Source organism: Bombus pascuorum, chromosome 12, assembly GCF_905332965.1.
Source record: "Bombus pascuorum chromosome 12, iyBomPasc1.1, whole genome shotgun sequence".
Taxonomy (NCBI): Eukaryota; Metazoa; Arthropoda; class Insecta; order Hymenoptera; family Apidae; genus Bombus; species Bombus pascuorum.
Genome location: NC_083499.1, coordinates 6644052 through 6667508, shown reverse-complemented (window position 1 = coordinate 6667508; position 23457 = coordinate 6644052). Strand labels below are relative to the sequence as shown.

General features: G+C 38.9%; 3 protein-coding genes across 7 annotated transcripts in view; 2 read left to right on the top strand and 1 right to left on the bottom strand.

Moving 5' to 3' along the window:
• Positions 1–23457, bottom strand: part of LOC132912773 (tubulin polyglutamylase TTLL5) — a 36611-nt gene that overhangs the window by 12525 nt on the left and 629 nt on the right. For 2 of the 4 annotated variants that reach the window (XM_060970491.1, XM_060970495.1), the window contains exons 2-4: positions 7436–7609; positions 6955–7035; positions 6735–6858 (exon numbers count right to left, since the gene is read on the bottom strand). In XM_060970491.1, coding sequence (XP_060826474.1) covers positions 6735–6858; positions 6955–7035; positions 7436–7602 — 372 coding nt within the window. In that variant the 5' untranslated portion in view covers positions 7603–7609. Of the gene's footprint in view, positions 1–6734; positions 6859–6954; positions 7036–7435; positions 7631–18762; positions 18956–23457 lie in introns of those variants that run through there. The other 2 variants (XM_060970494.1, XM_060970492.1) reach the window with 2 other exon arrangements.
• LOC132912790 (uncharacterized) lies at positions 136–6714 on the top strand. 2 transcript variants are annotated; one of them, XM_060970528.1, is made up of 2 exons: positions 136–526; positions 4212–6714. In XM_060970528.1, exon 2 carries the CDS (start codon positions 4229–4231, stop codon positions 5969–5971), a length of 1743 nt encoding a protein of 580 aa, XP_060826511.1. In that variant the 5' UTR covers positions 136–526; positions 4212–4228; the 3' UTR covers positions 5972–6714. The 2 variants fall into 2 exon arrangements, with proteins under 2 accessions (XP_060826511.1, XP_060826512.1); XM_060970529.1 differs by lacking the exon at positions 136–526 and adding an exon at positions 3412–4011.
• On the top strand, positions 9517–16074 carry LOC132912822 (uncharacterized). Its single transcript, XM_060970597.1, has 3 exons — positions 9517–10282; positions 11464–11629; positions 13045–16074. The coding sequence occupies exons 1-3, from the start codon at positions 10043–10045 to the stop codon at positions 13452–13454; spliced, it is 816 nt and encodes a 271-aa protein (XP_060826580.1). The 5' UTR covers positions 9517–10042; the 3' UTR covers positions 13455–16074.

The window sequence follows — 23457 nt, the reverse complement described above, 5'->3', positions numbered from 1 at the left end:
ATTTCCAATAACACACATAACACATACATAAAACTTTTCTAGGAGTGTCTACGAGCCACTCATCAATTTCAATCGATGAAATCCAACAGGTTAGAGATTCTACTTCTTCGAAGAGGCTCGAAGAGGGTCAGAACAGCGAAACGACGTGCTTCTCTCCAGGAAATTGGTGTTTTCCACGATAACGTGTAGCATATCGAAGCGCGTAATGCTGACCGTCACGAGATATCCTGTAATCGCGGTTCGGAGTGTCGGTAAATAAATAAAGTAGCATATTTTAAGGCAACTCTCGGACGATGGGGAACCGGAGTGCTGGCGGCTCGGTCACTCGGCCCCAGAATGGACGAGAGAGAAGCGTATCGTTGCGCTGTGAGCATGGTGTGGGCAAGCGGAAAGCCGGACGACGAGGTCGCGAGCCGAGCCAAGCCGAGTCCGCCTCAGCCATCAGACGCATGCGATTTCGTGGCGGCGGTAGTCTAGCACGAGCCGCCGCTCAGGAGACACCCGTAGGGGACTTGCTTGTTTCAAGGTAGGCACCTGACGCCACGTTACTCTTTCTTTCTTCTTTTTCTCTTCTTCTGTAATCTCTCCGTAATCGCTCGTCGTTTCTTCCAATTATTAACTCGCCAAATAGTCTCCGTCTCGTTTATCCGCTATCATCCTCGGGCGTGATTTTCAGTTTGTTTCGTAGAAATTAAAGGTCCATTTTCACGATGCATCGTGGAAGCGAGGGATAAACAAAGAATTACGATCGATACTTTGCAGCTCGGACCTATCTACCTGCTATCTTCCTCGAATTATGGTATTTCGAGGGCGATGAGCACGCTTGCGCTGCCCGATAATACCGTTGCGAGCAAGACGTTCCGCTCTTTTGCTCGTCTTCCTTTTATCATTTTTTACCCGACTTTTTACTCATCCTGGTATCCGGTTAAGTTTGGGTTCGGTTTGAAGACAGGTAAAGGAATTAAGAGAATTACCGAGAAGCATCGTTATTCGAAGGAAAGAACAACCTATGCCGGAAAGTTTGAGCTGCTTTCAGAAACGTGAACGCGCCTGTTCAATTCTTCACCGAATTCATTTGAATAGGTTGAATCGAGAAATGGGAATAGGTTCATCGAGGTTTCGATCGAAAGACATTCGTTTAAAGCGAACGTGCGACTTATCTTTTTCTTGATACAAGAGAGTCGAGTTTAGTCAGAAAGAAAGGTCCGTAGCTGAAAGAGTTTGAAAGTTTTGTTTGGATCGTAGAATCCTCGTTGACGTAGCGACACGTGGGTTGCATACAGTCGAGTAAGGCCCACTATTCACGAAGTGTCGCTTCGTAGACGCGTATTAGACACGTTGATGCTAACAGTACGCTTCGATGGAACAACGGTTACTGTAAAGTAACGTGCACCTGTCCACGATACAGCGAATCGTTTTCGTCATAACGACTGGCGTTAACATTGCCAACAGCGATGCGTACGTTGCAGCTGTAAACTAATGTAGTGATATGGGATGAAAGCGTTTTCCACATCGCCTGACATTTTAATGACGAGACAAAGTGTAACTTGCTGTACGCTTCGTAGACTGAACACGGAACCGGCGTAAACGTATCGTCACGTCTAATAAACTACGCTTACGCTTCTATGAAGCGACGCTTTGTGGATAGTGGACCTAACTGCTCAATTAGTAACGCATGTAACTATGTCTCGGTCGATCGAGAAACGTTGTATCGAAAGATAAAATACAGATAAACGTAGTTGTTAATTATCCGAATCGATCAAGTAAATTTTTAATTACATAGGTACATAGTTTGAAGCGGTGTAGAAACATGAGCACCGAGTGTCAAGCGTCTTAATACCGTTACTAGAAAGTAGCTTCGATTGCTTGCAAGTAGAATGAACGAAAAAAAAAAATGGTCCAGTGAAAGTGTCGCAGTAGTGTGTCGGATTCGGTTGTGTTTGCCTTTATGTAACCGAACGTGTGAACGACTCACGGTACCCGCCGCTGTTTTGCATATTGTACGGATTTCAATGTCTGCTGCGACACGTGCATCACGCGGATTTCTAAGTCCAAATGCTCTCGCGGTTTCGCTTCTATGAACCGATTCAAAACACACTCAGGGCTTTATTAACATAACACGCGACCCGCGACGCAGTAGGAAAGATGGGATAGCAGCGGAAACCGATTGGATTTCAATAATTCAACTTCACCAGCTATTATCCAATCGCTATCGATCGCGATTTACATACACTTCCATACGCGCGTTTAATTATTTCTATCTCCAACCTAACAGCATCTTTTTACTCTATCTGCGCGAATAGGTCTAGGTCAGACAAGAGCCAGGTCTAGGTCAAGTTTAAACACGGTGTAACAGCGATTTTCACTTTCGATCTTCCTTCGTTGAATTCATTTTATTTCTCTGTCAACCGGTTATTTTCTTTCTTATAGTATGCTATATTCTGTTTTATTATCTGTTTCATGATCGTGTTAAAATACTTATTTCGTATATTGTACGTCACGCTCCCTTTGATCTTATACGCACGAGCACACAGATAGCTATCTGTGGCTGCCAGCGAAATTGCATTACAGTACACGAGGCGTTAGTTAATTAACAAGAGGTCGCGCAAAACCTCGCTGCTCGCGGACCGTTCTCCAACGATGTTTTCGCAATTATACCGCGCATCGATGCCACCTTTCTGTCACTCTCGCAACAGATCGTCGATACTTGGCTACGCGAGCGTCGTTTATGCATGGAATAGAAATCGATGGAAATAAGCGTGTATTAGTGCGATAAAAACAGGAAAATGATAATCACACGACACAGTCGACGTATCGCAGGCTATAGAAATTATTTTATCGTCGATCTACTTATTATCGCGAGTTTTGCGAGTTAAAACTTGGAAATCGAATTCGGATTAATGGATGTTATGCAACGAAGAAAAAAATATGACAATTCTAATGATTTATAACGGATACCCAATAAATTATAGATTCAAACAATTTAGTCAATTACGGTTCTTTTTACGCAACCGAGAGATGACGTAGGATCAGTTAGGTAATGAATTAACGTTCTTCCTTTTATCGAAATGGAAAAAATCAATGACACATGACAGAGGCTTGAAAGTATACATATAATAATATAGTAATGATTTATTGATAAAGAGAAAATGTATGTATGTAGCGTATCTTGCGCCGCAACATCGTTAGAATGAGACACGTTTTGAGCACGTTTCCTACTTTTCCCCGATTGATATATCGTGACATGTAGAATCATGAAGGAGAGACAAGCACGTGTAGTCTGCATATAAACGCACATTGCGTCGAGCTTGGCGAGCTTAACGGGAATGTAAAATATCTTTCTTTTTTGTTAATAAAGATTAAAAATTAAAGATCATTTGTTAAAATGTGCAGCTACAGATCTGTTTCTCAATTTTTTAAATGTCAAGGCTTCCCTTTTTTTTTGTCACAAGCTTATTTTGTCCAAAACACATTTTTTCTTCAATGACGCCCCCAAATTTTCTTACCGATTCCTTTCATTCGAATACAAAATTAGAAGATCATAAATCAGAGTAAATTTACTTTCGTATTCGTTTGTTCCTTAAGGGAAAAAATAAAACAGCGTAGAAATGTCCTTTGTATTTGCAATAATATTCAGATTTATGAAAAGATACAAAATTTATTAATGAATATTTCTTGAACTCAGAATGATAATTTTAATAGACAGTAGTAAAACAATGCGGGGAAAAAGTAGCGGCGCATTCTGTCACGAAAGTTCGCAAGGATAACTATTTTTATTTACTGATAATTATATAGGAAAGTTGTTTATATATAATATCCCTTTCCAGTAATATTTTTCTTGATAATATAATTTTAATGTCCATAGTACTGCATAGGAACTCGTATAAAAACAAAACTGTGTTTCAAATGTAGTTAACCTCAAAATCATAACATTAATTTTATTTTTTCAACTGATCAAGAATACACAACGTTTTTTACTCAAAATCTAACAAAGATAATTTTTCATATCATGTACGCACATGTCTTTATAATTATGTTTACTTGATTCTCTAATTCTTATAATACACTCTGCAAACATACTTCAATACATAATATAATATACAACACCAAAAGTGAAATTAATAAAAATTTCCATTGTCTATAACGTAAATACTATTGTAATTACATATATTATCATTACAGTATATTGACTGATATATCAAATATTACAGTGAATGAACAAGAGAAGATGCCTGGCCACCGTCAGCCTAAGTCCCTAGAGAGACTTAGTTTGGGACGTGTGTGTCAACAACTCGACGGGACGTGCCGCAGGCTGCAGGTGCTTTCACAAGAATCATCTGCTGCACAAATATTGGCATACGCAAAGCAGACCATTAGACCTTACTACATAAATGCCTTGCCAGCACGTTTGAGGTCTCAAGTTATCGAAGAAACTTCAAAAATGTTATATGGGCCTGCATTAGATGGATCAACTTTAATTTCTGGCCCAGCTCCTTTATACTTATTAGCCCTTCTTCTTGGACACGATATAAAACAGTTGAAAGTGAATCTCTGCTGCTACTATGGATGCAGCCATCAGACATCGTTACTAAAGCTACTTGCATCAGAAGGAATTGGACTTGAATCTTTAGAGCTGGCTCGTTCAGCTTTATTAAGATTGGACTGCAAATTATTAAGATGTGCTCTCTTAAATATGAAGAATCTGATGAGTTTAACTTTACGTAATATAGCCAGTGATGCAGTGCTTCAAGTAGTGGGAAAAGCTTGTCCAAAACTTGTACACCTGGATGTAGCTTGTTCCAGACAAGTAACAGATGTAGGATTGAAGCAATTGCTGTTACAAGTAGAACTTAGAGACAAGGTGCCCCATACTGCGATGCAAGAACCTACTAGTTGGTCCCGTTTAAAAACACTGCTTTCAAAATTGAAAATGAAAAATTCTAAATCAGAGAAAAGGGAGAAGCAAGGAGTACTTTTGGAATACTATGAAAGTAGAAACTTTCTCTGTGATACACTCAGAGTACTTAATGTTGCTAACACTGGTGTAACTAGTACAGGAGTACTTCTGGCTTTGGTACATGTTCCACGGTTGGAATCTCTAGCAGAATATAGCCATATGGGAAGAGTAGTGGAAATTATGAACAAAGGACTCGTGGGATTTAAAACTCCATTTAGTCTAACTCAAGCAAGAAGTTGCAGAACAACACCAGTTCGTTTAGAACTTTTAGCACAGGCATGCCCAAGAGTTGAGAAATTACATATTTCTGAGCCTCATCATCCTCCTGAGGCTTTGAGATTATTTCCCTATGTCACTTCCTTGAGTGTGCACAGTATACCATCTCAAAGAGAATGGTTGGATGGTTTTTACGATTATCTTCGCACTAACGGTCACAATCTATGCGAACTTAATTTGAGAATAACGCAAAATGAAAATCCTATTGAACTTGATTTAAAAGAAGTTTTTAGTAATTGTTCTAATCTTAGAACATTTACTAATGATGGATCAAACATAATTTGGACAGAAGGTGCCGATCCTCCTCCACTGAAATATTTGAAGAAAATTCAATTAGGCCGTACGGTAAGTGCTGTTGCTATTACAAAACTTCTTTCATTAGCACCAGAGTTAACAGCACTACATGTTCATAGTTGTTTTGATCTCACTAATGAACACTTGGAAAAGTTATTAAGTATATCGAACAAACACAGAAATCCAAGAAAGTCTGATAAGTGTGAAAATAGTTTAGTACAAAACCTAACATGTTTTTACATATACGAGGCCAGTAAGGTATCTGCAACTACTGTGCTGAATATGTTTAAAAATTGTAAAAGACTGAGAAAGATTGGAAACTTGGCAAATTGGGGTTTGGATTGTGAAGGTGTAAGGATGTTAAGAACAACATTAACTCGTGCAAATTTGGACGTGGATTTATGTCCAGGAGCTCATTGGTTTTGTGGTAATTGTATCCAATAACAGATGTTTTCAAACTTCTATGTAATAAAAACAGCTTTTTAAAAACCCTGTCCATGACATAATCGGCTGCTGTTTAAATCTGTTATACTTTAATAGACTGTAAAATTGTCAGTATTAAAAATAATGTTAATAAATATAAGAAAATTTATATTTGGATAAACGTAAAGATACGTTTATTATGTAATTAAACAAATATAAACATAATCGCAACTGGTAACAGTAATCGGTCGTCTTTGCATCTTATAACAAATAAGTTTTGCTTCGTTTAATAAATTCAAATTTGATTTTGTATGATTATATACTTTGTTACGATTATAAATACTAAAATAATATTCAACAATAACATACTAAATATTAAATGAAAAAGCTATATTACTATCTCACGTTGCAGTAACTTACTTTATAGTAATAAGATTAACAAATAAATCAAAATATATGATATGAAATATATGATTTCTTATACTATAAAATATAACTATATTATGTATCGAGTTAAAAAAGTTCCGTTAAAGAAAGTAATGCCAGTAAATAAATGACACGATAAAATATATTTAAAAACATAAATAAATAAAATGTATTTGTCTTAAGTATAAGTTGTACTACTATTTTCGAATCGTATATTAATAATTACAGAAAAATTTCGGAAGAAAAAAGAGAAAAATTGATTTATGTTGAATGATCCGATATAGTTCGAACTTAGTATATACGTATCAAATTACAATAAAACATTTTTGACAAAAACATTTCGATTATCTTTACTTACCTCTGTTAAACCGTGTGATTGCAGCAAGAGATTAATGAGTTTAGTGTCCGTTTGAAAAATTTTGTAGGTCATATGCAATTTTTTCGCGGGTGGTTCTTCCGGAGAACTTGCTAATGCAGAGCATCTAAAGAATAATAAAAAATAACACAGATTATATATTCTGCGACAAATATTACATATTATATACAAAAAATGCAATATAAAGAGGTTTTTGACTCACTTGAAACGCAAAATAGACTTGTTACCACTTGGTCCACTTAATAACCATTCGTTGTGTTGCGGAACTGCGTCTTTCGTTGTGCTGCAAAGTATTTCACAAGCTATTGCACACAGTGTAACTTAACAAATATACTTCGTTTAGCAATTTAGCGCGCGATAATCGAAATATTTGAAACGGCGGATACCGGAACTCGCAAAAATTTAATTCTTGCAATGCAGCGCCATCAAAGTTATCGGACGTCGGTAAAAAAGAAACCATATAATCTACATACATATTTCGATACGTTTGAAATTTTTTATATTCCAATCTGATTTTCCGCAAACTATATTAAAGGATATTTTAGTACGTTCTTTCACCATTATTTATTTCGTTCGAAAATAATTCGCTCTTAGTTAATGATATTTAATCATTATACATGGTGTTTTGAAAAAAATTTACGTCTTTTTTAATAAAACAAAATTTGAGCATTTAGATAACTTACCTTTCCGTCGTCTCCAATTTGTGCGGCTTATGTACAAGAGGCTCCAAGGTCTCCTCGCTGCTGTTCGATAATTGTGACATACCGGAAAGACTGGAAGATGACATTAATTCTTTCGGTCGTTTCCCTTCCAGTTTTCCAGTGGTATTGGTCTTCATTTGAGACAGCATAGTTTATCTGCAATGTTATAATAACGATCTGTTTCATTCTCAATCGTAAACTTAGGGAGGGTAAAATTGAATATAAAACTTTCTCGACGACGCGTCGCAGCGGATAATGTCAGTCTCGTTAGTGACATGTAAAAAGATAACGTGCTTAGCGTTAACGATAGAGCACTAGCGTAGCCATAGTTCGCGGTTTTCTCATTGTTTCGTTCAGGGGGATTTGCAAACGTGTTACCACCGCGTATTGACAGAAACGTCGATAACTTGCATTGAAACGAGTACGAAAGCCAACGGGACAAACTTTTACGGTCTGGCGTTAGCTAACATTCAATAAGTCGGCGGAATAAATAGACATACGAGTCGAAAGGGTGACTGTGGTGCACATAGAAGTATGAATAGTTTATTCACCTTATTCTGTAAGATTTATCGGAGAAATAAGCTTATCGTACGAAATAGGCTCGTGCAGGCTGATCCTAACGCGACAACGTGAAAGATTGTTCTTTAGTATGTAGGCTGTCACGCGAATTTTATATATTTTGCCCTGACAGCCGCAACAGATTGAGATATGCTGCAGCATAACATTCTGCAGGATATTATAGATATTATGTTTGCGCGCTTTTTTCTTCACAATGTTATCCATGTCATTCACATTGTTCAGAATTTGTTAATCTATTTAGTTTCTTTTTATCATTCTGGAAAATTTAGTAACGTACGTCACCGATAACCACCGTGACAGTAGACAAGTTAATAAAGAATTACGCATTATATATCGATCCGTGTATAGTTTCGTGCTTATAGACAAACGATCGATTTTTCAGTGCTGCGTTATCCTGCATTTTGCTCTTCTGCCGCTGGAATGTTAATGGGCAACAAATATAACCGCGACGTGGTTGCACCTTGAATCTTGCCAGACTTACTAAGTTTATATAGGTAATCGGATCAAGGTGCGCTATGAAAGAAAATTAAAAACTAAACGACTCGAGCGTATTCGACGTTGCGACTATTTGGCAAGTTGCATGACTTCGATGTTATTCTCGTAATTACGTCACGGAAATAACGTGTGTTCTAAGATCACGTCGAAGATATTCTAAATAGCATTGACGTTACATGTCTAAAATGTCGAACGCCACACCGACCGGTCCGATTGATCTTTCTTCGAATATAAAATACGTCCATCGTTTTATAAACGAGCTTGTTTATTATTTAACGAGCCGAGATGTTTCTTTGAATAATTCCCGCCTCTTTGCGTCTCTTCATTCTACTTCTGAACAGTCTGTAGCAGAATGATACAAGAACGTTCAAAATCGCTTTATTATGCGACCGCGACCTTGAGGAATCTCCAGTTTGCGAGTCGTTGAACTCGTTTCGAAACCGGTTGTAATTACGCCGGATAAAAAGTGCAAATGAGATAAAAAATGAAATTGTTCTTAAAATCTTCTGCACGATGCTCCATATTAAATTATTTTCTTTTAGCAAGTTTTAGTTATTTCCATTTTTTTTTTTTTTTTTTATTTCTTCGATTCAAAAATCTCTATAAGGATTCAATGATGCAGCAAAGAAGAAAAAGGATAATAGTATTTTAAAAAGGGCGTTATCATTAAATAGATATTTTTGAAATGTGTACAGAGTACACGTTTGTTTCGTGCATTACGTACGCATGACATGTAGCCATTAGAAGCACGCACGTACTCGTAGGTGCTTACCGAAAAAAGCAGAATTTATCGTGTGGTTACGGTACCCCTTGCTATTAACCGGAATGAAAAGCAGGTGACAGAAGAATGGCCGGTGCATGAGTCACTATCATGATTTTCGTGATCGTTGTGATATGCATAACAACGAGGGTAGGATTATATTCGTTTGCAGGTTCGTTTATTTCGTTCAAATTAACCGAGATCATTTACATAAAAGCATCCCTGCATTTGCCTATTTTTGACAAAACGAAATTCGATTTTGATAATTATAACCCGAATTAAATTGAATTTTCTAAATCTTAATCTTCAGACTCTCTAACTTCAGATTCCATACATAGGTGGTAAATGTACTACATGCAATTTCCGATTCATCATGTAGAAGCAAAATCAGCAATAAGAAGAGCCAGAAAATGTGTCGATTCGTTGCCAAAAGATCACTTGTCGCGTAGCAAGTGCAACGAACGCGAGAAAAAAGAAAATGTGATATTTGCAACCAAGAATTCGATAAGTGTCGAACAACAGCAAATAACGTTCAACGAGGACAAAACAGAAGCGTCGGGCTGGATTTGACAGATGTCAAAATTTCTAGTCTTTTCACACGACATCTTTAACGCGGTAACACTCGTAAAGGAAAAATTAGCAATAAACGAAGACCATCGATCATCGAGCCCAGAGAAATTATTCACAACATCCTATCGAGAGACAATGTGAGAACACGCGCGCGTACCAATGCCAGAGATGGAAACGCAACGAGAATGGACGAACTTGCAATTACTCCAGAACCCATTAGGAAGCGTGCCAGGATTGGTAACAAGTGCGATGCACAGACTGTGGTTCCGACATCGTTTTCGATCGCAAGAATCGCATCCTTACCGGTTGAAATCATCTTGCAAATATTCTCCTATCTCTCCTGCAAGGAGCTTTACGTCGTTAGTCAAGTGTCCGTGCTCTTCAACCGGCTCGCTTATGACCCGTTTCTATGGCGAACTTACGAGGTACGATAATCGACCTAATCCTTTCTAAACACAGCAATATATAAGCTACGCTGGTATATATACGGCTGCGTTAACGCTGTAACGAGGAACTGAATAATCTAACCATAAAAATAAAAGTGCAATAAGTAAAAGTGTAGATCTCTTCTAGATAGCTTAGTCTCTTTCCATGCTAGTACTTCATGCAATTATACGTATATATGTATGTATGTATTATTTATTGTAGCGTAGGTTATCATTTATTATAATTTGTCAACTATACGCTGTATATTGCTGGCTGGTTTGCACTTTTTTCTACCTTATTTTTATTTGTTTCCTATCCTCAAAGACTAATTAGCTTAAGTTCATATAGCTAATTGAGTTTACATTTACCTATATGCTTAATCTTACGTTTACTTTATTAAATTTACGTTCACTTAGCTTATATAACTAATACTGGACACGTATATTATAGAACATTTATCTGCAGAATGTTCATTTACTATACTTATTTCTTGTATTTATTAAAAATATTATGAAATAGTAACCATCTGTGTTAACTCATATATTATATGACTTAGATTTGCATCTATTTGATACTATATGTGTATGTAAGCAAATGTATGTTCAGTGTTATTCCGTCCCCTGAATTTATTTCACTCATCTGTAGAATGTAGAATTCTGTAGAATGCTCTTATTTTCATTGTTTCTTGTGTGCAGTAAAATAGTCTTCTGGCATCATCTTCAGTTTGTACTGCCAATATCTCTTCCACTGTTTCTTTTTCCTATAAATGCATTGCTCTTATTTGTTCATACAAAAGGCATTCTAATAGTATTTGCTCTATGTTTTATACTTTGACCGTGTTGCACAATGTGCATATTTCCTGCTTCTTTATTTCTTTTCCTTTGTGTGATATATTTTCTTTCCTAGTTATTGGTTCCCTATATTTCCAATAGTTCCCTATTGTGTGATATATATTCTTTAGTATCCTGATTTAACCAAAAAATTTCGCGTTCCTGTCCCTTCGGATATTTTCTTATCCGTTTTTAGACACTTTAACCCTAAAGAACGTGGGACACTCAAGAAATTTAAGGACCGCGAAAAGGTTAAAAGTCGGAGAGTCCACTAAGAGAAACCTACGAATGGAAAGAAGCATTTGTTCGATTTCTATTTTTTATTCTTAGATTTCTATCTTTATTGCTAGGTGACAAGCAACGAACAAGACACGGCCGAGGTGATCAAGGAGCTGAAGAGGATGCCGCTGCTGAAGAAGTTCAGCATAAGCGTGAGACCAGACTGCGACGAGATCCTGCGGCAACTCTCGCTGACGAACAAAAACTTGGAGGAACTGCACATTTCTAATTGCACAGGTTCTATTCGGTCTATGCATCGTCGTCAGCTTTTCTCTTCTAATTAAGTTTCTCTCTCCTTTCTTCCTCCGACGTGGTCTAGTATTGACAGAGCTGGGAAGAGACAGAGAACCTTTGGCTCGAGTTCAAAAAACTCTGCCCGACTGAAATCTTTTTACCTCGTTTTTTATCCCTTTTCCTCTTCCTTCTTCTCTATTTTTCCTCTTCTTTCTTCTCGTTTCTCGTCAAATATGCCGCCGTTCTAAAACACGGCGAACGTGATAAAAGAGAAACATACGAACGTAAAATGGAATCAAGGAGAGAGGGAAAATAGTTTGGCCATTCGTCAAACAAGAAACAGAACGCGGTTCTCTGTTGTTACCATTTCCTAATGGTGCATCACTTCTTCGGTCTTCTTTCGCCGCGTTTCTCTCTGCGAAACTTTGCTTTCATACCTCTTTTGTCGTGCATTTCGTTGGCCCTTTTTATACGTCTTCGTGCGCCAACAATGTCGCCACGCAGTCACAAAGGGGCAGAAAATTTCTATCGATTTGCAGGGTGCTCGTGTATGATTCACAGATAGGATGCGCCGTTTGACCTGGCAACCGTGTTTACCACGGCTTTGACGCAATTAGTATTCCGAACACGTTCCGTTGCATTCGCCTGCAGTGCAGGAAAAAGAACGAACTCGAAACTATCATTTAAATCACACTCTTCCATTTTTTCCTTCATTGAGACGCGTTAAATTTCCTCGATCAATAGGAGCGATTGACTCCAAGTCATCATTGTCGGAAGATCTGCATGAATTCCTCTCAAGAGCGAAGCAATACAGAATGCAATTCACGTTTTTCGCAATCAGTTTCTTTCAACATTCCATCCACTACCACTACCGCTCGTATTTTATTTGCGATACCGCGACGATAAGTTTCTAGGCAACAACATAAACGCGACAGTATTTGCATTCAATTTTAATGGTTAACGATGCCGGGTGCGAAAATACAGCCACTTCGTTTTGCATACATCTCCATACTGACGTACGAACAAACGAACGAACGAACAACTTCCGCGAGAAAATTAGCAGAAAAAATGCACAGTAGAGTACTTTATCCAAGGAGGCTGGTAAAAGTCTATTTATAGGTAATAAAACGTACTTATTTCATAGAATTTCTTATAATTCCCTCTATAAGAGAGTTCTTTAAATAGTTTCCATCGTATAAAATACAAAATCCAAATTAAAATAAAGGAATTTGGATCAGCTAACATAAGCTAAACTCGTATAGATCAATTACGATCTAACAATTGAGGATTAATAACGTTCACTGTACATCGTACGATGGAACGAACTACAATAAAAAAGAATCCGTCCGGTTGTGAAAATCGTGATAACGTCGCTATCTTTGAATCGATGATAGAGTAAAAGAAATATTCTGCTGCAGGTTCCACGTCGAAATTGTACCTACGCTCGGGATACCTGATCCGCATACTGGAGAGGTGCCGTAATTTGCACACGATCAATATACTAGGCAGCAGATTCCGCGGCCAGAAGTTCTATCAACTGCTGGGCGACATGGGACCGCAGCTGAGGTCTGTCTACGCGCCAGCCACGAAATCCCAATTCTACACGTTCATTAAGTTCGCGAAACAGATCAGCGAGACCGATCGCTTGACAATCGCCTCCATGTTCTACATCAACACGAAAAGTTGGGCGCCCTTGTACTACTTTGTCACGAAAGGAGCGGATCGGGTTTGCACGGCCCTGATCAGCTATCTTCACAACGACATCCTGCTGAGCGACGCGAATCGATCGATTCATAAACTCTCTATCACCGAGCGTAGAAACACCTGACTAACAAGAATAGTTTTAGATCGGATCTATCGTTCTGTGCCACGAATCGTACGTTCGAGCAACGATACACGATGGAACGATAAAGATACGATAAAGTGAGAGAATACGTACACGTGATTTTGCGATATTCGCCAGCGAATATAATAAGCGTCACGTCGTTGTATCGTACAAATACATGTGTACATAAATGTACTTTTGTGTTCTGTTTTATAGATTTTCTTTCACTTTAATCGTTCTTACGATCTAGAGCTGCAGAGTAATCACGAGGCGATCTATGTGGGTCGATCCGTATGCGAATGCTAGCCGACACGAGTACAAGCTTCCGTGAGCTTTAAACAGGAAATCAAATGGAAAGCCTGGGGCGGTAATACGAGGCTAATGAGTTCTGAATGACGGGCTAGACGTTTTGTCAATAATAACACGACCCGCTTAATTCGAACCAATTACGACGAAAGCAAAGTAAAAATTCAGGTGAACGTGTCACGGGGAAAAAAAAGAGAGCTCCCTCGACGATGCTTCTCTCGGGGAAAGAACAACTCGTCGCTAATAAATCTCGACAGATCGAATGACTGCCTGCTGAATGAATGACTCCCAAGCGACGACCGACGCGAAGGAAAAAATATTCCATTCTCGTTCAGACGTGTTTCTATAGTTCCGAGTCTATTCAATTAAGTGGATTGTTAACGGCGCGAGAAGCTCGATTAATGGGCGTCGTTAATCTCAATTTTCGACGGGTAATTAAAATCAAACTTTCGCGAAATTCGCGAGACACGCGATCGAACACGGCCTGCTCGTCGATCGATTTCATTACGCAAACGGGATAACAAGTTCCGCTAAAATGTTGGCGATCTTGGTTCGTCGACCCGGACGCTTCCTGTTCTATAATCATTTGCATAGAGCCAGCTAGCATGTCCGCTAATAGTCACGGTTTATCGGACGAGTATTCGCACGTTCGACAATAATATTTTACAGGTAATTTGCGGATGTTCCGGCACGTTTTCACGACGCGAGCTAGGAAACACGCGGCTCCTGCGGGTAGCAATTTCTTAACAGTAACGACCGTGAACGTAGACTTCCGTTTATTAACAGCAAGCAACCGAGCTATTTTTGTAAACTCAATTTACGGGAACGAACGATTAAATGTCCCATTATTATACGATTTTTTGTTTCCTCGAGCGAGAGAATGATTCGTGAAACAAGAATTCTTTTGAATATTTTTGTTTCCGTATCCTGTATCTGGGTCAAAGTTAATTTTCTGGTTTCCTTCTTAATTTAATTTCCATTGAACTACCGTCGTCTTGCTCTGTAATTTGTTAAGTAACAATATTAGTGAATTGGTAAACGACAAACTGTATATAGGTTACACCGCACTTCTATTGCTCGACTCTACGTCCAATTTAATAAGAACGCTTAGCTATATCTCTGTCTCAGTAAAAGTAAACGTTAATATTGTATTACCAAAAATAACTCGCTTATTATTAATAATTGCGAGGTACCAAAAAGCTGATACTAGTCAATTCAACTTATTCGTGGTTCTACTGTAAAATTTCCTCTTGAATGGGCAAATGGTCCAGAGGGAAGCGAGAGGGCCGAGTGCTTTGTCGAAAGAGAGGAAAAAGGAAAAAGCTCGTAGCGTAAAATTATTTTTGTACGATTCTGCGCAATAAATCGGTCTCATTGTGAAACGCGGTATATTCCGAGGAAAAGCACGTAACAACTGACCAGCTAAATGAACTGCGGTTGAGTCTTAACCCGCCTCGCACTTGCCATAACGCTTGCCTCGCGTTCAGAAACGAGAACAGAGAAAAGGCAGACGTATCGATTGGGCTCGTTTTCGATTTCCGGCGTGCACACGGGAACGCGAATGGCACGCGTATTGTTCGCATACAGAGGATCGCGGATCAGGAAGTGGTTTCGTTCGTTAAAACGCATAAGACTTTCCTTGACTTTTCTCCGGCTATTCACGCAACCGTGCACGCATCGAAATCGTTAACGAGCCGCGAACAGTTATGAACAGCCGATGTTTACGTAAGTCGGAGCACGCGGAATCCTCCGTTTCGTTTCGCACCAAAAAGAAGATCCAGTCGGCGAAACGGACGTGAAAATTCGAATTATCACGAAACACGCTAAGAGTCAATTAGAAATTCTAATCCGTCGCTCTTATATTTATTAAATGATAAAATAAGCCACGCAAGTTTACAATAGATAATACGATGTACGCGTGTATGATGCGGCTACTATACACGCGTATACGTATCTTTCTTCGTACGGTAGTTAATACGAGACTGCCATAATACGATATTACCGTGTATGATATCGATGGTCATCGATAACAGATCTCTATATCGTTTCGAATGATCGTGATACGATTAATTACTACTCCTTTTTCGTACTAAGGTACTAATTCTCGTTTGTCCGTACAACAATTAAAGTGTGCTAATATTAAGTTAAATTATGTCACAATAAAGATGTGCCTTCGAAGATACGTTTATTCGAATTTTTTTTTCCTTCCACCCATCGAGCTAATGTGCAAATTTTTAGTCGGACCTTTCGAAGCCTGCTGTATCCTTGAGGTTATTTATTACGTTCGGTACTTTGAATATTCTATCTCTACTCGACCTATGGTAGAAATCTCTGTATAATACATACCCCGTTAATCCGACGGTCTTTTTCATTCGAAGGTCCTTGCGCTCCAATAAATTCGGATCGACCAAGATCCCGCAGTGCCACCTTTTGGGATAAAGTAAATAAGGGAGGAAGTGTAGGTCGAGCATAGCGCACTTTCCAACATTCGAATCGATAAAGGCGTGACCCAAAAATGTACCTTCCCGAAGGAAAATGGGTAACGCGTGTTTAAACGTTGGACGAATGACGTAATTAGCGAGCAATTAAATTGCAAGGTGCGAGCTCGCACTTTACTTGGTAATGAACACGATAACACCGAGGGCAGACACGCCTGTCCAACGTACGAGTCAAAATGAAGGTGGAAAGTCGAGCTTGCGTTTGACTTTAGTAGAAAATCTGCGTCATTTTTCTCTACCGCGTCTGAATCATGCGAAAAGAAAAAACCAGTTTTGCGTATTTTTGCAGCATAGGCTTTCGGTTTGCCAGGTCTGCAGTGCGCCTTGGCTGCTCGTCGAAAGCTTGTCGGTTCAACTGGAGAAAAAGTAAGCCGCGCCGAGATACGGTAACCTTCGCCATATAACGACATCTGGAATTAACCCTTTCGAAATTAACGGGACTACGTCCCAAGGTAACTTTCGCGAAGATACGTGTACACTACCGTTCAAAAGTATCCCGACGCCTACCTTTGACAAGATGTGTTTTAATTGCAAATACGAAGGATAAAAATATTCATAGTTACTCGCGATAGAACGCTCATCACGCGACTAAGCTAATTTTTAAAAGCTAATGCGTGATAATAGAATTATGTTCGTAATCGTGGAATCTTGTAGGACTATTGTGTCGCCCGGAAAGTTCGTTCCGATTTACATTTCCATTCGTTTATTGAGTTATATAGGTGCCATTTTGTTGCACAAGCTTGCCCCATCTTTCACGCAACTTGAATATTTCATGCTTGCAGAACCTCTCAGGTTTTTCGGTGAGAAACTTTTCAACCTGATCTCTCACGTCGACCAAATTCCTTAAAAATCGAAACGAACTTCCGGGCAACCCGATATTTTGGTACCTCGAACGCGTTCAAATATCAAACTATGACTTTTATTAATGTTTCAGCAGATATTTCATATTAGTAATATCATTGATTCTCCTGCGGATTACAAGTTATTGGCTGAGATTCCCAAAGCCAGAGATTTTCCCAAATTCCTGTCAATCTGCTTATCCAGGCATCCGCAGCATGGAAACTTCGACCGATTTTGTTATACAGAACATCGTTGTATCTTACATATGTAGAAGCTGGCCTATCTGGCAAGCTGAGAAGCTTGTTTATAGCCTGGCTATTGAAATTCGACGATTGTTTGCTTTTTCAATCGAAGCGCAACGAGATCGTTGTATGAAAAAGTGAAACACGCGATACCTAACTAAGACACGTGAATGGAAAGAAGTATTCCTTCAAATCACGTAACGAGATGGAATTATAGTAAAATCGATTACGCGATTCACTGATCATTCTTTGAAACAGAATCTTCATTGAGTGGATGTAATTACATCTAAAATGTAGTAGGCGAGGAAGGATTAGCTGTGGGCATCGGTTGGTCGAGCTGCAGATGCTTGCGGGAAGCGACATTAATCAAATCAATGAATGTCGTGCCGCGCTACTATTAAATCGACGTTTTACAGGCTGATCAATCGGATCAGGTTCTTTAAAGATGGCTAGCCAGCCGGAACGATCGGTTCCACGATTTCCAAGGATCGAGCTGGCAATCATTTCCGGCACGATATGTTCCTGCAAAAATGGCGACGATTCTGGATTGGAAGGCATGGCACGTTGTAAAGAACTTACGATCTAACCAGCCGCGATTCTGTCGTAATTTCGAACGACTATTATGTGAATCATCGATTTCCTATGGCTCGGCATAGATAGGAGCAATCGAAGCCTTTGAAGCTTTTTGTCAAAGCTACTATGCATTGGCCAATCTGTCGATTATTATTTGCGACGATAAAATCCAGATGCCTGGAATTTTTTTATAATATTTTTCAATAGCTTCTTTCCTTTGTCATCTTCCCTTTGTTCCAGCTTTACGTTCAACGTATCGATTCAATTTTTCCATTGCTATCAGTCGACTGCCTTAGAAGCCATCTCTTGAAAGAATTCATTAAGACATAATATTCGATTCTCAAAAGAAACAAAGAAAAGAACAAATTATTTAGTCGCACGACTTTGTCCGCTAGATAATTCCAAATTGCCAGGTGAATTTAAAAAACGGTGTTTGCTATATCACCCTTTTTCCCGTTTCTCGTCTATGCAGTCGATCGATGCGCCTTCCGACCGGCTCAACTAGTCCTCAAAAGCCACGCATTCGAAAGAACATGGGACAAATATGAACAGTGCAGCGAAAAATCGTAAAATATTATCTAACAGAATCGCTTTCATTGTAGCATTAATGGATCGATTACGAAAATGACTGGATCACGCCGTGTATAAAGGAAAGAGAAAACGCAAGCGTAAGAAAAAGCAATTGACGATTCAATATCGAAGCTTTCATCGCATCGTTCATGCGATAATTATCTTCCAATAAAAGAAGATATCGAAGAGTTGCTTCCTATTTGCTCTCGAGTTATCTATCTGACAAATCAATTAGCCGACTGGCAAAGCGTGAAAATCAACAGAAAAAGAAAGTGTTTTTACCTTGATACGTTTGATCGGCACCTTTCACAACGGCACTTCGAACAGCAGACTATCGATCACACGCGAAATAGAGGAGTATCACGATCGTAAGACGGCACACAGGTAGCCGGTTTCAAGCTTACAGGTTATCTATGCAAATGCGATGCATCCTGAGCGCGGTGCTTGTGATCACGGCAAGTCGCACGATATAGACATAATCCTCCCACTCATTCACGAGACCGCCAACAGGTATTTCCGATGGCTCCTTGGCCGAATAACAGAGTAGCTTACAAACCGGGAACTGAGTAAACGGCCTTTGTCGACCGGCTCCTCGCTGTTTTGGCCATCGACTGATCCGGAAGTAAGCAACGGTACCCTGTTTCGTTGCATCATCGATCCGGATACATTGTGGAACTATGCTTTTCACACTGGACAATTAACTGTACACCCTGTACCGTTCCTCTCTATATGAATTTTACCAAACCAATTGAATAGCTGTGAATCGCTAGCGGTACAAGACTACTGCTATTTATTATGTTTTATAAATTATTGCGTTCTGACTTGAGCGTTGTAGCAACTTAGTTGCACCTTTTCGAGTCACGAAACCACATCGTGACAGAGGACAAAGTTACATAATGAATTAATTAAGGGTGAAAGTTTCCGATAGACGATAGGATGACGCCTCTAGAAGTCGCTATCTTCGTTTCATCTTCAAATTTTAATTTTCACTGATTTTTAGCTCGTCCATCGAGGAGAAGCAGGTATTCGAAAGTGTCCTTGTAATTCGTTTGCGATTATGCGTGAACGTGATTATCCTCTGTCGATCGTCTGCATTAGGCAGGTAAAGACGAACTTAGGTGTCTTAAGACCCTTAAATTAAACCCGACCCTTAAACGATAGAACATCCAAGAGAATCTAGCGAATATTCTGCAGGCCATCGAAACAACAAAGTAGAATAAAACAATAATAGCATGGCCATCTCTGAACTAGGCTCCGGAGACACTCCCTTCATAGGACCCAAACCCATAGTATATAAACCTCCCTAAAATCAGCCCTCAACATTCTCTAACATTCAACATTCTTACAACACTCTGAAACGTTACTCTGTTTGGATTCGTACAATAAATTTTATTACTATGTCTAAAGTTCAATATTTTATCTTATTTATGAAACGTTCGAATTGCGACGCGAGGAGATCACCGGTGATCTGTCAATTTCGTGATTCCTTGTGTCTCGTACGTGACATAGGAATTGAAATTTGATCGATTTGAAAAGCCTTCTCTCGTCATAGGTAAACAGAGGATTAACTTATCAGTCAGCGAAAAGCTTCTATAAATAGAAGGAGAACGCAGTTCTTCGAATAAAAACGTCATTTTGCCAACAGCTTTGTTCACCTTGCGTAGCTATTGAAACGATGTTTAGAACTCGCAGAGTCGTAGTTGGAACGTGTTTGTACGAGCGTGTTTGAATTGGAAGAGAATGTTGTCCTTTTTTTCCCTTGCAAACCGAGTGTTTCCTACTTTTTATGCCAGCGGGTGATATCTAATATTTTTAAGCCTAACGACTCACGAAGCTCTTCTGTGTAGTAGTGAATGTTACTAAGGTACGTATCGTCGTTTTTCGTGATTAACCGACTGAATTTCTGACACTGCCTCGCCATGCGTATCCGACGTCATACGATCATGACGTGCATTCTTCCCTTTCTTTCGCGTTTCTTACATGAATTATTCCTCTACAGATACCTTGAATCACAAAGACGATCGTATCGATCGTTTGATAAAAATTATTTCGCAGACATACCGCTCGAACGTACACAGACGTAGAAAGAAACGGACCAAGGTCCATATCGGAATTGATCGTGTCGATGTGTCGAGTTAGATATATCTACACGATTAAATTGCACAAATCGAAATAGCGATCGGAATAATTCGATACTTTCCAAAGTATGGAAGCAAAATCGTTGTTATCGATATATCAGAGATTACCATGCTAATCAACTTGTGGCGAATAAATTTATGCAGATAAATCGTGTACTTTTCGCAACATCGAACGCTAGTTACGTATTTAGACGATGAGCCTAAGAAATTCATAAAGAGCGGAACTAAATTAGCCTCGTGTCTTCCGAGACAATATCCGTGGATGATATACACGAAACGAACGAATTAAATTAACAAAATTAGCACGAACAGAAAACGACTACATATATCTACATATATCTCCATGTTCGTGCGATAACCATCTCGGAAGTAACTTTCTTCTCATTATCCTCGCTGGATCATATCTAATTGCGAGTGTGGAACGAGTTCGCGTGGAAATGGAAGAAAAAGTAAATCAACTTATCGCGACGAAAGGAAAAATAAAAGTGAACCCTCTTTCTCTCTCGTTCTCTCGTCTTTCGCATCAGAGGATCAGTGCCAAAAAGAAATCTTTAATCGTTCCAAACTGCTCGTTATGCCTTCTGTTTCTATGCTAGCTACGTTATTGAAATTCAGTTTACATCAACTAGGTGGAACGCGTTACGCCACTTGTACGTTCTCGCAAGCCATGATTAAGAGAAATCATGCTCCCTATTACCCTATAGAATAGCCGCTCTCTATATAAACGAAAAACTCTGCATGCTATCGGCCTACTCGTTAAAATGCGCTTAAAACGGCATCGTCTTGGTCCAATAAACGATAAGAAATAGTTTTCCAGAAAACTACATACCTGTACGTCAGCATCGTTAAACCTTATATACATAAAATACATATATACAGAATACAGATGTATCTTGAATTCTATGAAGAATTCTTGATGTACGCTTTGGAAATTTACAACCTAGAGGTGTTTAACTGAGTAAGAAAGGCACGGCAAACCGGGTTCCCTTAAGTTTTTAAGTATGTAAACGAGGTGCCGTACTGCTTCAGGTCAATTTACTTTTGTCGTTGCGAAATCTTGGCAGAACAACTAGCTGCAGTGGTATGCGTCAAAGTAGCGGAAATTTTCTATCGTCTTTCGTCTACGAATAAATCGTGGAAAAGCTATAGCAATTGTTTCCTTTCGATTTGATATAAAAATGCAAACGGTTTCGGCATTCAACTTTTTGCGCAATGAAAATCTTTGTAGGACAATCGACTAGCAGTTGTAATACGATTTCGTAATGCAATGAAACTTTTTAAAACTCTCGCCCTCTGCCTCTCTCTCTAAGAATTTCGTTCCCTTCCCTTTTCCATCCTTTAGCGATGAAATCAACGCGAAAAAATAATTGTCACGTTATCGATATCTCATAAAAGATATAACTTAGAAAAAACGAAGCTGGCACCCCGCTGGGGGTAGCCGCCCACATGCTATATTTATTTTTTATTTTATTTTTTTTCTTCTCCAACAGGATATAGCACTTTACCAAATGTCCATAAGGACAAATTGTAAAATAACCAAAATAAAATAAAAAAAAACGTTATCGATATCGTCGTCGACTTCCGTATTCTTTGGGTCATTTTTAATTTCGACCATTATCCCTTTCTATCGCTGTCGAATTTCTTAAGTTCAAGATACGAAAGAATTAAGGGATTTACAGCAACAAAGAAGGCAGCTGTGATATCTAAATTTGATTTATTGGAATAGAAAGAAAGGTAAAGTATACAATTTGCATTAGAAAGTGCAGCAATTTATTACTAGAAATATTAGATAAACCATGAATTACGTAGCGCGTTTAAAAAAGTGATTTGATTTTTATCGATTTCAAGTTGGTTTTATTGGTTTACTGAAATTACTGGGGAGGGAGCTGCCTTCTGCAATTGCAACAATCCCTTCAATTGTTATCGATATGCGACAGAACGGATCTCTTTCATGCAACACGATTTCCATCAATTCGCAGTTACACAAATAAGCGAAATGAAACCTTGTTGCGCGCAACGATCGTTTCGCGACGTTTCGCTTCAATTAGAATCGCTTAACTGCACGAACAGAGATTAGCCTATCCTCTAATGGCGAATATTCGCCAAGATTCGCTAACAATCAGCGTCAGACGCCTGACTCGACACGCGTTTGTTGTTTCAATCGGTTGCAAACGTAACCGACGGCGGTTTCGCGAAGGGTTTCCTCGCGGTGAACCTTCTCGGATACACTCAATTGTGTCAGTCGTTTTCTGACAACCAAAAAGAGGGAAAAGAACGTGGTAAAACATTAGTAACGTTGCCTCGGTAATACGGAGTTTCACCATTCCGAATTATGTTCTTTCTGTTCTGGTTACGACGCCGACACGATTTTCTCTTTTAACTATTGCACACTGGCGATTCAAGATAGGACTGTTGCCAGTGTGTACATCTCATCTTAATCATATTTCTTATGCTATTAATGCAACGCGATAGAAACGGCACGCGCACTACAGATTTAAAAGCACGTCAGACAAAGTACGGATATAAAGACTCGATGCGTCACTGTCTTGGGAAAAGATTTTTCTTCGAATCGAGATTCGAGTTTATATTTATTTGATGTATGATAGTTTAGAAAGATTTTCATGTATACTTCCTTCTTTTATACAAGAACCTCGAATTTGATTTATTTCCGCCATTTAATAATCCAACGTTATTGCTATGTTTCAAAAATTTAGTTATTTGTTTCAGAAGTAAATAGACTATAATTGATTTACAATGTGATCGTTAATAACTTCAAAATTCCAGGTGGAAATGTATCGCCTTATTTCGACAAAATTTACGAAAATTATTAGAAGAAACC